We start from the raw sequence: 15,977 nt of genomic DNA, 5'->3' as shown, positions 1-15,977 counted from the left end.
GGTTAGAGGACAACTTTGTGAGATGTCGGGGTTCATGCATGTAAGGTCAGAGGACAACTTTGTGAGGTTGGTTCTCCCCTCCCACCTTCATGTGGGTTCCAGGAAGAAACACAGGGGTTCAGGTTTGTGTAGCAAGCACCTTTACCAGCTGATCCATTGCCTTGGGGGGGGTGTGTGTGTGTGGTTTTGTTGTTGTGGTTTTTTTTTTTTTTTTTTTGAGACAGGGTTTCTCTGTGTAGCTTTGCGCCTTTTCCTGGAACTCACTTGGTAGCCCAGGCTGGCCTCGAACTCACAGAGATCCACCTGGCTCTGCCTCCCAAGCGCTGGGATTAAAGGCGTGCGCCACCACCACCTGGCTTGTTGTTGTTTTTGTTTTGTTTTTGTGCAGGATCTCACTGGTAGCCTAGGCTAGCCTTAAACTCTTAGAACTCTGTTATGGAGTTTGTGACCCCTGGGAAAAGACCATAGACTCAATCTAATTATAATTAAAAGACTTGTTAGATGCTAACAGGACGAACAGTCTCTGAGCCAAATTTGAGATTGCCGTGAAGGAGGGGCGTGGGGAAGGACTTTTAAAGGGGAAAACCACACAAAGACCTTCAATATCTATGCAAGCAAGCAAAACCTCTTCTGTTCTGCCAAACTAAGTGGTTAAGGCAACTCAAAACAATCTTTGGGTGTCTGTAAGCAAGTTACAGAAGCAAGAAAAAAAGCACTTAGATCATAATAAGTAGATAGTCAATGCTGTACAGTTTTGGGTGGGTGGGGGTGTCACTAAGTCAGGGTTACTGGGAACTTATCTTCCAGGAACTGGAGTCAGGGGCAAACAGCTGGCGGATACCAAGATGGATGCCTAGTGTCAAATGGAACTTTAGCCATACCATTCCCTGTTGGCTGTAGATTATATGAATCAAAATCATTGATTCACATTTAAGGGTAAAGGTTGATATTTTAATTAAGCCATTCAATCAGATCTCAGCCCCCATCTTGAGTGACCCTTTTTGTAACTCTCTGATTACAGGTATTTGTAATACTGAAGGAGTGGGAGGCCAGCGTGAGCCTTGGCATGCCAATAAGCACCATGTACCCCATTTGTCTTTGGATAGTGAAAGGGAAATGGCTCCTTTGGTAGAGGGGAGCTAGTTTCCTAACATTCCAGCTTTTTGTTAATGATAACGGGTGATGTAGTGTCTTCTGTAACTGCTTCTCCACTGAAATAGGATGTTGCTGTCAGGCCAGGAAGGCTGGAATGCTGGTCAAAGCCCTAGAGGGGGCAGGGTACATCTGGTTTGCTGCCCAGGTTCTGTGGACCATCTGAAGCTAGTGAAGTGCAGGTAGCTTTGGAGCAGTCTTGAATGCTGGTCCAAAGCTGGGGCTCAAGCTGACAGGAAACTGTCGGAAGCATCTGGTTTACATTGGCTTCAAGTCCAGGGCTTGTTAGTTTCAAAGGACCACCTGAGGCTAGTGGGTTAGGTGCAGCCTGCAGTCTTCAGCTGATTGCAGATCTGCTGGGACATTAGACTGGGAACAGAAGGTAAAGTTTAGGAACGTAGAGGAAAATCTTACATTTGGAACTTTCAGGCCCATTCTCCTGGTAGTCAGGGGAAGGGAGGGGTCCCAAGACCAGGAGAGAGAGACATCCCATCTTCAGGAATAGGCAGGTGGGGAAATTTAGGCTGTAGTAATCTGGAGTCCAGTTGACTTGTGAGAGGTGGATCTAAGTCTTATAACTCCCTTAATTCTCTGAAGCTTCTGTGAACCTTTAGTTTACAAAAAGAGATAAAAGTTTTAGATAGTTTAGCATCACCACTGTTTATACTCTGTATTAGAATCCACATCATATTTTTCCATTAGCCATTTTAAATGCTGTATTCAGCAGAATCTCTGACAAGTTTGAGGGCCATTGTCTATTAAGTGTATCTGAACTAAACAAACTTTGCTTGTTTTTAGTTACTTGCTTTAGGTTTAACCTTGAAAAGATATACAGAAGGCTCAATAAAACTTGTCCCTGAAAGTGAATTACATTTGTACTTACCATGATTACAAGCATAGTTTTGAGCACATTAAAGAATTTGATTGGGCTAGAGAGATGGCTCAGCAGTGAAGAGCACTGGCTGCTCTTCCAGAGGACCCAGGTTCAATTCCCAGAAACCACGTGGTGGCTCAGAACCATCTATAATAGGATATGATGCCCTTCTGGCATGCAGATATATATGCAGAGCACTCATACATAAAATACAAATAAATTAAAATTTTTTAAAAAGAATTTGATCATTTATAAAATGACTGAACATTAACTTGCATGCCCTAATTATCCTTATTAGTTTATAAGAAGCTAGCAGCTTTAATAAGATTAGGATTTTACAGTTTTATCTTTGTTACATTTTAGCCTTAAAAATTATAATTTTTTAATTGAAGCCCTTTTAGTATCGAAATACAATTTTAAAATCACAAATGTAGCCCATAGAGAGACTAGGAATTTTATAATATCATAAATATAGTCCACAAAGAGATCAGAAGCCTTATATTATTATTTTTTGATTCTAGTATAAGTATATGATTACAGAATATTGTAATTTCTTATATGACTCAGTTTATCCAAATAGTTAAAGGTTAAAGAAGTTAACAGAGACAAAGAAGGTGGTCATATATCTTTAAGTCAGTAATTGTTAATCTGGCTAGACCTTAGGAATTTATAAACCTTATTTATCAAATATATTTTTTTCTTAAACATGTTGTTTCTTATTTAAAATTTTCAAGACAAAAATCATCATATGAAAGTCAATCTTAATCTATCTCAGGGACCTAAAAAGGAAATAACCAGAGTTGATTTCAGTTACATATAAACATGCAACAGCAAATTAAGATTACCTATTTGTAGTTTTTTAATTATTAACCTTTTTTGTTTACAAGTTTTAAGTTAATTTTTTTGCTTGGAATTTTATAGGTTTCTCCCATGTCCCATGCCCCTCATGGTCTTACAGATCCTAAGAGAAAGTTTGCATTTTAGCAAGAGTTTTGAATATCCATGACCTTGATGAGGGAACAGTTTTTGTTAACAAGAACCAAGCAAGGGGGAGAAGTCAAAGAGCTAGACATCTTTGCATTTAGCTATCCTAATTTTTAGTATAAATCCTTTATAAAAAAATTTAAATAACATGAGACATAACAATAACAAAAGTTCACCATTTCTTGTAACAAATTTTTCTTAAGGGGGTGTTGGACAATGTCTGGAGCCGTTACCCAGTGTATAAAACAGCTTTTCCATTGTTGCATAGATGGGGCCGTTCTTAATCTCAGTGTTTAGCCTGTATACCCTCGTTTCTCTAGAAAACCTTGAGAATTCATACAGTTAGGGCCTGACTGCAGCTAGCCAGTTGGAAGGAGGGACTGGACGCTGAGGTGAAGGTCCACTGACCTTGCCTATCTCCTTTTGAAGTAATATTAACTTTTAACAAGTCCAGCTCTAAGTATTTTAAGAAAACATATCTAGAATTAGTATTGAGAGATTTTAGACAGATTTTATTTTATTTTATAACCAGTTTTTAGATTTATTTATTATGTATACAGTGTTCTACTGGCATGTATGCCTACACACCAGAAGAGGGCACCAGGTTTCATTATAGATGGTTGTGAGCCACCATGTGGGTGCTGGGAATTGAACTCAGGTCCTCTGGAAGAACAGCCAGTGCTCTTAACTCCTGAACCATCTCTCCAACCGTGTTTTACAGATTTTTAACCACATCCAATAAGTTTTCAGATCTTAAGGTACAGAAAGTTTATCTTTAAATCTTTTTTGTTTTCTTTCTTTGTCCTAGAGTCAGATGGCCCTCTGACCTAGGACAGAGATTTTGGAGGCAATTCTTAAACAATCATGCTTGAGTCGGAAGAGGGAGGCCATACCTCAGCTCCAGAGTCAGCTTTTTAATAAAGTAGAACACCATAAAACAATATTTTAATATTAGCCATACCCAAAAGACACATAAATCCCTGCAGAACCAAATCCAGTTATCAGAGGGAGAGACTAGGACATTCCGAGAAGAAAAAGGCTTAGAGATAAGAAATTCTGGGTGCCAGCCTCCTGCAACAGCACAGTAAGCAGCAGGCAGCAGAACGGGGGCTTGTGGTATCCGGGAGGGCTGTAAGTCAGGAGTGCCCACATCACCCAGCCCAGTAGTGGGGAAGTGGCCGCAGCCAGAGCTCCATGGTCAGAGACTGGGCCAGTTGAGAGACAGGACAACCTAGAAAAAGACATCCTTCAGAAGCAGTGTGAGGGAAAAGGTAGAGAAGTACCCATGTATCTGTGGGACTTAAACAGCAGGCTCCTGCAAGCCAATGAGAGGGACACACAGAGCAAGCTCCAGTGGGGAGCTAGCGTAGAGGCAGCCTGAAGCAGTCTACCTCATGGAAATCCTGAAAATGTTACATAGAACTCAAGGGACAGTTTGCCTATGTTCTATTCGAATTCCCGTCTCTGCAACAAAATGTGAAAATAAAAATCCAACAGACAACAGAACAGAAGAAGAAGACAATACAACAACACAATCGGAAAGAAAAAAAAACAGATGAACTCAGACATAATGGTGGCCACCTTCACTCATATACCAAAACCAGGACAGTAGAGCTTCCCCTCTGCCCCAGAGACTGGGTCTACAGTCCTGTCAGATCTCGCCTTTTGTCTCTTCTAATGTCTGGACTCCAAAACAGAATAGAACAATTCATCGATTGGTCCAAGCTTCAGAAGTACGTTGCCCAGCAATTCTTCCAATTTGTAAATTTGGGGCCATTACAATTTGGTGTTGCTAGGACCTGTCAAATTCACTTCGGACTTGCTCCCTCTGGTGTCTGTTCAAGACCCCTGACTCTGAGTCTGAGGTCTCCCAGGGATCTCGCAGGGGCCTCCAAACGTTGTGGAGTTTGTAACCCTTGGGAAAAGACTATAGACTCAATCCAATTATAATTAAAAGATTTATTAGAGCCAGGTGGTGGTGGCACACGCCTTTAATCCCAGCACTCGGGAGACAGAGGCAGGCAGATCTCTGTGAGTTCGAGGCCAGCTTGGGCTACAGAGTGAGTTCCAGGACAGGCTCCAAAGCCACACAGAGAAAGCCTGGGGGGGGGGGGGGGGATTTATTAGATGTTAGCAGGATGAACAGTCTCTAAACCAAATTTGAGATTGCTGTGAAGGAGGGGTGTGGGGAAGGACTTTTAAAGGGGAAAACCACACAAAGACCTTCAATATCTATGCAAGCAAGCAAAACCTCTTCTGTTCTGCCAAATTAAGTGGTTAAGGCAACTCAAAACAATCTTTGGATATCTATAAGCAAGTTACAGAAGCGCAAAAAAAAAAAAAAGACACTCAAAGAAGTAGATAGTCGTGGCTGTACATTTTGGGCAGGGGAGTCACTGAGTCAGGGTTACTGGGAACTTATCTTCCAGGGACAGGAGTCAGAGACAAACAGCTGGTGGGTACCAAGATGGATGCCTAGCATCAAATGGAGCTTCTTTAGACATAACAAATCCTCCTGCCTCAGTCTTCAGCATGGTGGAATTTCAGGCATGAACCATCACACCCAGCCTGAGCCAGTAACTCGACCTAGAGCTCACTCCCTTCCCTCTCCTGACCTCTTCACTGTTCTGAGCATCTTAAGTTGTCACTTTCACATTTTAATAATTTCAGCTCAGCTTAATTCCCCCTGCAACACTGTGTCAGGCCAGAGTCTGGCTGGCTTTGTCCTGTGCAGTTGGTCGTTGGCCACCTATCTGTGCTCTTGTGGCCTTTTCTGTTCCACTGTGTATTTGCTGCTGCTGTGCAGCACAGATGTGCCCTGGCCGGGGCTGTGCCGTAAACTGCTTGTGTGCTGGAGTGCTGCTTTTCTTCCACTCGTCTGTTTATTTAGTGTTAGAGACAGTCTCTGTATGTCGCCCAGCCTTGCCTCTGACTTCCAACAGTCCTTCAGTCTCAGCCTCCCGGGTGCTGGGATTGCAGGCCTGAGCCAGTGTGCTGCCCCCTTTGCCTTTATGTACATGTTAAATTCCCTTGTCAGCTTCATTTTTCTCTCTCTTCTCTTAAAATACCTTGTTCAGTTTAGGGGTTTGTGGTGTATTTCATGTGCTAGTAGTTGAGCACATGAAGCCTTATTGTTTCATCTCAGAGAAAAAGGAGAAAGAGTATCTTTTAAAAAACAAAAACAAGGGCTGGAGAGATGGCTCCGTGGTTAAGAGCACTGGCTGCTCTTCCAGAGGACCTGAGTTCAATTCCCAGCAACCACATGGTGGCTCACAACCATCTGTAATGAGATCTGGTGCCCTCTTCTGGTCTGCATGCATACATGCAGGCAGAACACTGTATACATAATAAATGAATAAATCTTTAAAAAACAAACAAAAACAAAAAACACCAAAGAGAAATGTATTACTTGAGAAAGTTCTACTTCTCACCCAACTTTCCTTTGCATTGACCTTGAAAATCTTAAGTTTCTTGCCCACTGCTTGTAACTTACTCGGTAAATGTCTCCTCCGTCTTCAGCCCTCTCTTCCTGCTTTTGCCTTTTGTTTGTTTTATTTCAGCAAAGTTGGAATTTATTGAGAGACTCTGGAAAATAATGAATGCTTCTCATAAACGCTCAACTACTGGAGGCCCAGAGTAGGGTGCAACTCAGTGACAAGGTGTTTGCCTAGCATGCATACCTTAGGCCCCCAGCTGCCGCCACCACACACACACACACACACACACACACACACACACACACACACACACCTCCTTGTCACACTTGATCTCCATTCTTGGGGGTTTGGTATTTCTGACTGTCAAGTTGACTGTCAGATGACTCAGGTCCTTGGTATAGCAAACAGGGTTGGCCCATAGATGTTATCTGTTTAATCAGCCTGAGGAGAAAGAGGCTCCTGGAGAGCTCTGCACCTGTGTGGAGAGCCCCAGAGTCAGAGTAGAGCTGACCTCCTGACCTGGAGCGGGGCCTTTGAACCCTCACCTCCACCCAGGCTGAGGACACGTGGGACAGTGAAGCCCTTGCTCTGAGGTCACCTTCCCACCTTCAGAGGTGGCTGGTTCAGGACGGGTGTGAGTTTCCACTCCTAAGATTTCCGCGGTTGGGAGGGCAGCTTTGGGGCAAAAATGATGAGTCAGGACTCAGGTAGCTTTTGTATTTTCATGAAGTTACAACCTATAATTTCATGAAATCTGTGCCTGCTTGTGTATAATAGCTACTTTTCGGAAAATTTCTCTCATAACCTTCTCATCTGTCTCTCAAAATTAACTTTTTCAGTGATTTTAACATCCTTCGCAGCACTTGGTGGCTCTCTGTCCAGGTAGCCACCCTCTGCACATGCTCCCCTCACCTGTGTCCACCACGCTTTCTCACTTCTCATCCGGGTCAGCCCCTCAGAGCAGCCCCTGTGACTAGTGTGAGTGGGACCACATGGTGTCAGCACACTGCCCTGTGCCATGAGCCCGGCAGCTGCTTCCTCCAGATTAGCGCTATCCTCTGGAACCGGGAGCTCCGTGGCCTTGGGAAAGGGTGTGAAGGGCCAGGTAGCCCTGCTGTGTGACCCCCTCACCCTCACCCCCACTGCCCCGGGTCAGTCCCAAGTCACTGCAGTACTCTCCCCAGAACATAAGCTTCTTTGAGTGTAACCTGAGCTGCATGTGGTACATTGCAGCTACCTGACCTACATCAAGCTGTCCACAGCCATCAGGCGGAATGAGAACATGGCGAAAGGTCTGCACAGGGCTCTGCTGCAGCAGCAGCCGGAAGATGACAGCAAACGCTCTCCCAGGCCTCAGGACCTGATCCGGCTCTATGACATCATTCTGCAGGTAACCCTTGGGCCTGGAAAGGCAGCCTGCCCTCTGCCATGTTGAATACAGAATGATTTGGGGAGTGAAGGTATTGGAGAGCCAGGAGTGACTAGTAGTTGAGTAGAAGATAAAGAAAGGTCTGGGAGTAATTCTGAAGCCTAGTGCTCCATATTTCAGGCACTTTAAGGTGTAGATAAATGCACCCACAGGCACTCACTGAGTGCTTGCCCGTGTAAGACACCCAAAGGTGTGAGGGCATCCAGGGACGGAATCCATACTGTGGCACCTGCTGCAAGTTGGTCAGTTAGTAAGCTTGCTACACATAAGCCAGGCATGGTGAGTCAGACCTGGAATCCTAACACTTAGAATGCCCATGCAAGCTATGCAGTGAGTTCAAGGTCATCCGGTCTCTCTAGACCCTCATCTTTGCACCTCTTCAGAGAACCTGAGTTTGGTCGCCAGAACTCAAGTCAGCTCACAGTCACTTGTAGCTGTGGTTCCTGGGGATCTGACGCCCTCTTCTGGTCTCTTTGGGCACCTGCAGAGGTGGCATACACAAACACACATGCACATAAATAAAAATAAGTCAGGGCTGGAGAGATGGCTCAGAGGTTAAGAGCACTGACTGCTCTTCCAGAGGTCCTGAGTTCAGTTCCCAGCACCCACATGGTGGCTCACAACCATCTGTAATGAGATCTGTTGCCCTCTTCTGTGTACATAATAAATAAATAAATCTTAAAAAAAAAAAAAAGATGGCACTGGGCCTTTAATCCCAGCACTTGGGAGGCAGAGGCAGGCGGGTCTGTTAGTCTGAGGCCAGCCTGGTCTGCCTACATAGTGAGTTCCAGGGCAGCCAGGGCTACATAATAGAGAGACCCTGTCTCAAGAAGAAGAAAGAAAAGTAAAGAAGAGTTGAGAAAGACACCTGATGCTGACCTCTGTCCTCCATGTGCACACACATGCACATACATGTAGGTATATGCATGCACACACACTAGCTGCCTGACAAATGAGTGGACCAATCTAAAGTCTGGTTTTCCGGTCTGTGTGGTCCACGGAGTCTGAAGGTTGGTGAGGAGCTGAGTTGTAAAGGACAAATGCACTTTTGGTGTGGGGACGAGAGGGGACACCAGGCCAGTCACTGCCAGGTCACATTGTGCTGGCTTCCCATTATTTTGAGGGTAGACTCTCTTTCTCTGCCCTTATCTGTTCCTGAAAGGTCTTCTGACAAGATCACTCTGAGGCCTCTCCTCATGGATTTTCTTGTTGCATCTGTTGTACAGAATCTGCTAGAATTGCTGCAGCTTCCTGGTTTAGAAGAGGACAGAACCTTTCAGAAGGAGATAGGCCTTAAGACCCTGGTGTTCAAAGCTTACAGGTACTGGCCTTCGGGGTGAGCAGGGCTCTGCAGTGTGTCCCAGCAGTGAGCTTTGCAGTGTGTCCTGCCCTGTGGGACGCACGGTCATTGGCTGTGTGATGCTGCCTTGCTGTGCAGAGGATGCTCAGTGTTACAGGAAGGCCTCAGCAAAGACGGCAGCAGTAGTTTCCAGAGTTCCTCGTCTACATTTCTGATAGACTTTGGGGTTTCCTTCTCTCACTCTTCCCTCCATTGAGAGCACCAAAAGACTCAAGCGTTGGAAAGGGTGTTGGCAGACCAGAGCAGCCAGTTCAGGGAGCCTGAGCTGAGCGGGACGAAGCTGGGCATCTCAGTTCCTGAGATGAGGCAAGGTGCGGCTCACTCGAAAGTGGACTGTCAGCAAGGCCAGGGACCTGGCAGACGGCGGAGCAGAGTGCGCATGCCCCGTCGTTCATGGCTCTCCTGCCCTTGAGCCCTTGCTCCCGTGGTCCTGTCTGTTGTGGCGGGGCAACACTAAGGTTCTGTTGGGCACCGTAGAGTTTTGTTTGGTTTTTTGAAAAGAGATGATTAGGGATGAGTAAATAGTTGTGGCTTAGACATGTAGACAGTGGTGTGTGAGGGTTTAGGTTGGATCTAGTCAGCGTTCCTCCCTTGCCTGCCTCTAGTTGCGACCATCCTCGGGAGCCGTCTCCTCTGCAGTCGCCAGTGAAAGACAGGGCTTGTGTTGGAGCTGCAGAGCTGAGGCTGCTGGGGTACACGTACTGCTGAAGTGTGCTGAGGGCTAGGGTGGGGTTTCCCAGGCCGTGATCCAGAGTTCAGAATCCTGTTTCCAGATTTCACATTAAGCCTGGCAGCAGGGACAGCCTTGGTGTTAGGCAACTGTTGCTTTAGAATGCTATGGCTCTTTCCCCATCAGGTGTTTTTTCATTGCTCAGTCCTATGTGCTGGTGAAGAAGTGGAGCGAAGCCCTCGTCCTCTATGACAGAGTTCTGAAATATGCAAATGAAGTTAGTTCCGATGGGGGAGCCTTCAAGAACAGCCTGAAGGTGAGCCGGTGATCTCTCCTTGTTTCCAAGCATTAGTGAGGGATACAGGGACTGTGAGGGGACAGCAGCTGGCAGCTTCTGGGGAAGCCCTTCCCTCCCATCATCCTGAGTCATCTCTGTGTGACCTAACCTGCTCCAGGCCTGAAGAGGACTTAGCTGTGACAGAGAAAGCCACTTTATCCAGCTGTGGTAGGACAAACCTGTAATCCCTGCCCTGCACGGGCTGAGGCTGCAGGATTAGGAGTTTGAAGCTAGTCTAGGCCTCAAAGCAAGCTCAGAGTCAGCCCTGACTACATCGCCAAGCCCAACTCCAGAGATAGAGCGGGGAAATGCCACTTTTCTGCTTCAAAAGAAGCAGACCATGTATTGTTCTCAGGTTGACTTCTCATAGAAATCACATGGCAAAATTTTAAAACATTGACATGTCCTCATCAGAGCATCTGCTGTGACTGGTGTGGGATCTGGGAGTGGACACTGGAGTTTTTGAAGCTCCACAGTGGTTCTGAAGTCAAGCTGTGACCCTGCTGAGACCTTCCTGCATAGAGTCTGCTTAGGACTAGCTGCCTGTAGAGATTCAGGCTCCAGCACTTAAACCCTACTCTCCCAGCACTCAGGCCGTGGAGGCAGGAGGATCTTGAGCCCCAGACCAGCCTGGGCTGCATAATGAGTTCTAGACCAACAGGGCTACTTAGACCCTAAAAAGTTAAATAAGCAGTAACTGGCTGTGTAGAGGAAGCCGTGTTCTGTAAATAGAGCCTGTTCAGAAGCAGGCGGTGTTACTAGTAGGTCACGGCCAGCACAGAGCCACTGCTGTGTGTGCACACAGCGTGCCATGCCCCAGAGAGACCAACCCGGCTTTGACCTCGGAAAGCGCGTGAATTGTTGCAGCCACAGTTGCTCGTGGTAGTCCATTTGTGGAAACAACCGAATTCGGGGGCAGAGTATCGTCAGAGTGCCCGGATTCCTGAGTTCAGTCCTCAGCACCGGTGAGAACAGTCAGAGGCCAGTAGTATTTGAGAGGAGTCGGAGGTGGGGTGAGAACATGGCCACATGAGCGTGGTAGAAATGGGGCAGGATCCGGGCAGATCTCTGTATGTTTGAGGACAGTCTGGTCTACAGAGCAAGTTCCAGGATAGCCAGGGCTGTTACACAGAGAAACCCTGTCTCAAAAAAACAAAAACTAAGAAGTGGTGGGGCAGACTGGCATCGTGGCATCCATATGAAGTCACAGCGCTGGGAAGGCTGAGGCAGGAGGAGCACCATGGGTTTGGCCAGCCCTGGGGCCTTAGTGAGACCCTTGTCTCTAAGGAGAGGAGAGCAGCTGCAGAGGGATGAAGTGGCTGAGGCCTTGACTCTGCACCCAGTTTTGTTCTTGGGGATGTGGCTGGCCCAGCATTTGCCCTTGCCATGCTTCAGGGGCTCTCATTTGGCAAATGAAGTCCAGGGCGGCCCCCCCAGGGTGCTCCTGAAGGTTAAATTAGCAGCTGTGTGCTCTGCGGGTGTCGGGCATGGGCTGCAGTTAGAGCGTGACGGGCAGAGAGGTGACGCTCTTTCGGGTACTGGTGCAAATAGACCTTTTTTGTTTTTGTGAAACAGGGTCCTGGAACTCACTCTGTAGACCAGGCTGGCCTCCAACTCATAGAGTTCACCAAGTTCACCAGCCTCTGCCTCCCGAGTGCTGGGATTAAAGGCATGCGCCACCTCCACCTGCCTGACTTTTTATCTTTTTTTTTTTTTTTAAGTCTAAAATGTCTCTCAAACCCCCCAGTGGGCTCACCTAATGCAGGTTCATGTGGCTTGCTGCTCCTCCTGGCCTGCTGGTGAGTGTGTATTCTCTGTTACTGCAGGACCTGCCTGATGTGCAAGAGCTCATAACTCAAGTGCGCTCAGAGAAGTGCTCGCTGCAGGCCGCAGCCATCCTGGGTAAGCCACCTCCCTGGTCTTGGCTGTGTCCCCAGACTTCCCGTTCTTCTTCCACACCCGACACCTCTATTTTACTGTTTGGGTTAATCTCTATAAGATTGCTGTTTCCTAGCCTTATCGTCCCCCACAGTAGGCACTGAGCTGTGGAGAGGGAGTTGAGAAGCCCGTCACCGTCCCTTCTCCTTAGCGTCTTCCAGGCTCTACAGCTCCTCTGGGTTGACCACAGTGGATCTGGGCTTTACCACTGTTTATACCACTTCTTCATCGGGGAGGGAAGCCTCACTCTCTCTCTGTCCCTGAGGACCTAGCCTTACTTGGAATATAGAGCCGTGCTTACCACAGTGGTGAAAAGCCTTATTGTGACAAGAATGTGCAGAGTCCCTGTTCTTACTGAATCCCTGTGAAATTTCCAGATGCAAATGACTCCCATCAAACAGAGCCCTCCTCTCAAGTCAAAGACAATAAGGTAAGGCAGCTTGTGCATTTAAGTACTAGGGGACCACTCTGCCCTGGGTCTAGGCACCCCGTTTCTTCCCTTTTCTTGCCCAGACACCCACAAGTGACTCAGATGCCTTGTTAGTTGTCCATATCCCTAGGGAAGTGGGGAACAGTCTTGACGCCAATGTTAGTAACTAATAAAAGTTGGGAACATAGCCATGTGGTAGTGGCAGCGGCGCACGCTTTTAGTCCCAGCACTTGAGAGGCAGAGCCAGGCAGATCTCTGTGAGTTCGAGGCCAGCCAGGTCTACAGAGCGAGATCCAGGACAGGCACCAAAACTACACAGAGGAACTCTGTCTCGAAAAAAAAACAAAAGCAAACAAACAAAAAAGTTGGGAACACGTGGCTGGAGAGATGGCTTAGCGGTTAAGAGCACTTATTGCTCTTGCGGGGGGCCCGGGTTTGATTTCATGCATTCATGTGATGGCACAGATCCCTCCCTAACTTCAGTTCCAGGGCAGCCAAAGCCCTCTTCTGACTTCTGCAGGCGCTACACGTACACGTATTCAGATAAAACATTGATACCCACAAAAAGGGCAATAATAATAATAATAAAAGGTAAGTTAGGAAGGAACATGCTGTGTAAGCCCTCAGGCATGTGTCCACATGTGCACACACAAACTGAGGGCTGAGAGGAAACACGTGCAGGCTGCATGCCCAGCACAGCAAACACCCGCTGTGGGCCGTCTGACGGACATCTTGATCTGTCTTCCAGCCTCTGGTGGAACGGTTTGAGACCTTTTGCCTGGACCCTTCCCTTGTCACCAAGCAAGCCAGCCTGGTGCACTTCCCGCCAGGCTTCCAGCCCATCCCTTGCAAGCCCCTCTTCTTTGATCTGGCCCTCAACCACGTGGCCTTCCCACCCCTGGAGGACAAGCTGGAGCAGAAGACCAAGAGTGGCCTCACAGGATACATCAAGGGCATCTTTGGATTCAGGAGCTAACCAGGCTCTTCGTCAGGGGCAGGGAGGTCCTGACTTACTCTGTATTGTGAGACAGACCCAGCGAGTTCCATGTCATTAAATCCAGGTCTCCAATGGCCCGGGGCCGGGCAGAGCTCAGCACCCTCAGCCCTGCGTCCCTACATCTTGTGTGTTCGTGACTTACTTTCATAACCTATCATCTTCTGGGCCCAGAGTCGGGGACTCTCTGCCCCCTGTGCCTCCTGGGGACTGCTGCTGTCCTGGCCCTTGTAAGCCATGGCTGATCTCTTTTGGTCAATAATGTGTTTGGGGGTTCCACACACATTATTGGGAGGGGCTTGGGAGTGTTTGTCATGTGTCCTCGGTCCCGTGGATTTGAAACGAACTCCTCCTTTCTGTGAGCATCCAGAATCCCCTCATGGGGATTCACGTGTGTCAGTGACTGAAACATGGGCGGTGTCCCCCGGAGTCATGGTCAGCCTTCCCCCTCCTCCGAGAACAAGCAGAGCGCTCTATTTTTAACTATGTTACACTCGGAAACCGTGAAACCAAATCTTCTATTAAAAGGCAAAGATGATGGAGACTGTGCCCATTCTTTACATGTCTTCCCTCACTCCCCTCCAGCCCTAGGGGACCTGGTTGAGTGACCACGAGAGCAAGTGCATCCTGCCTTGCTGGCGGCCAGGGGTGGCTGGCACAGTTGTGTGTTGGATGCACTGCTTTCAGGGTCCCCATCTCTAAGTTTGGACGCTGTCACAGTCTCATCGCTTCCCTCTCACCCGTGGCTGTTGTCTCTGGACATACTTTTCTCTCTTTAGTTTCTGTTACAGCATCAGTAACGGACATCACAACAAGCAATGTAAGAAAGAATAAACCTGAAATGCACCACTGCCTCTCAAGTCCCTTTGGAAAGCATAGGTTCTTTGTTCCACTGTGTATGTGTTGGGAGGGGACGTCCACCAGGAATGAAATGTTGGCTCCATTATGGTTCAGACTGGAACAGGCTGGATGGGGTGAGGGCAGGCTGAAAGCTGAGGGTTTGACTGCATTCTTGAGGGGGTATCCTAGCATGCATACCAGGGTGGAAGGATTTGGAAAGTAATATAGAAGACCTGCTGGGCTAGCCTGGGACTCTCATAGGTGGCTGTCCTCTCCCTTGGGAATTGCTTAGGCATCAAGGAGCCTCAAAGCTGTTTATTACATATGATTTGGGCTGTCCTAGGGCTTATATTTTTGTTTCAAAGTTTCACCATCTGCTTATGAGTTTCCTTTTCCTCTCTGCTTTCCTTGCTCTGAAGATGAGCAGGACGGCTGACGGGAGGCTGACGGCTGACGGGGGGCTGACGGGGGGGGGGCTGATGGGGGGCTGACGGGAGGCTGACAGGGGCTGATGGCTGATGGGAAGCTGACGCTGACGGGAGGCTGACGGCTGACGGGAGGCTGACGGGGGCTGACGGCTGATGGGAAGCTGACGCTGACGGGAGGCTGACGGGAGGCTGACGGGGGCTGACGGCTGACGGGGGGCTGACGGGAGGCTGACGGGAGGCTGACGGCTGACGGGAGGCTGACGGCTGGGTTTAGTACTGAGTGCTCTGGTCCATATCCCCGACAGGCTGAGGGTGCCAAGTTATTTCATTTTCTTTTGGAATTGGTGATGGAACCCAGGTCCGCACACTGGACCTGTCCTTCTCCTCCTCAGTACCGCAGAAGCACAGTCCATGGGCCATGGCTCTGCTTCTCCCTGCATACATCTTCTGCCCTTTGCTTATTCTCTGCTCCGAGGCCCTACTGTGCATGAAGCCTGCAGCCCACCTTGAACCAGTGTCTAAGCACATGAGGGACTGGGTTAGAGAGGCTCTTTCCAGGTTTTCCTCATCTTCCTAGGAAGGGGTCTCCGTCTCGTTCTCACCCTCCAGCTCCTCCTTTTCTACAGCACAGTCCCATGGGGTCCACACTTCACATGGTAGGGATAGAGGCGCACATCATTCTGATTGGGCTCTTCAAGATTGTTCAATGTTTTTTTCTTCCTCCTGGCTATCCATTCCTCCCAAGTGTCTCTGCCTTCAACACCCTGGGAGCACTGGCCATTGTCGGCCTCATGCTGCCATGACATGATGATGTAGAACATTGCATTTGGGACACACACAATGTATTTACATAAGAAAATAGATTTGGCAGGGGTCACAGCTGAGGTCTCCAGCTCACAAATTCTTTGATACTGGCAGGATTCATGGACATTCAGGCAGCCTGAGTCACAGTCCTTAGGCTCAGGAGGTGGGCCCCGTTCAATGGTGGCTCATGTCCCTTCCTGTAAGGACTCCTGTCCCTATCTGTCTTCTGTCTTCCTGATTGAGAGGGCACTCCAGGGAGAAGCCACGCCTGGTTTTTGTCTTTTATGTTTTTGTTGTTGT

The 15,977-nt window shown here is 48.0% G+C and overlaps 1 protein-coding gene across 1 annotated transcript in view; it reads left to right on the top strand.

Annotated features, from left to right (window-relative positions):
* Srp68 (signal recognition particle 68) overlaps positions 1 to 14,147 on the top strand; it is a 35,739-nt gene extending 21,592 nt beyond the window's left edge. The window contains exons 11-16 of the mRNA XM_059272155.1: positions 7,681 to 7,837; positions 9,103 to 9,197; positions 10,093 to 10,222; positions 12,070 to 12,145; positions 12,559 to 12,611; positions 13,360 to 14,147. Coding sequence (XP_059128138.1) covers positions 7,681 to 7,837; positions 9,103 to 9,197; positions 10,093 to 10,222; positions 12,070 to 12,145; positions 12,559 to 12,611; positions 13,360 to 13,587 — 739 coding nt within the window. The 3' untranslated portion in view covers positions 13,588 to 14,147. The remainder of the gene's footprint in view (positions 1 to 7,680; positions 7,838 to 9,102; positions 9,198 to 10,092; positions 10,223 to 12,069; positions 12,146 to 12,558; positions 12,612 to 13,359) is intronic.
* The last annotated feature ends 1,830 nt before the right edge of the window (positions 14,148 to 15,977 follow it).

This window comes from Peromyscus eremicus, chromosome 8a, assembly GCF_949786415.1.
Source record: "Peromyscus eremicus chromosome 8a, PerEre_H2_v1, whole genome shotgun sequence".
In the NCBI taxonomy this organism is placed as follows: Eukaryota; Metazoa; Chordata; class Mammalia; order Rodentia; family Cricetidae; genus Peromyscus; species Peromyscus eremicus.
Note: the sequence above shows the minus strand (reverse complement) of the source record. Positions and strands in the feature narration are given on the sequence as shown.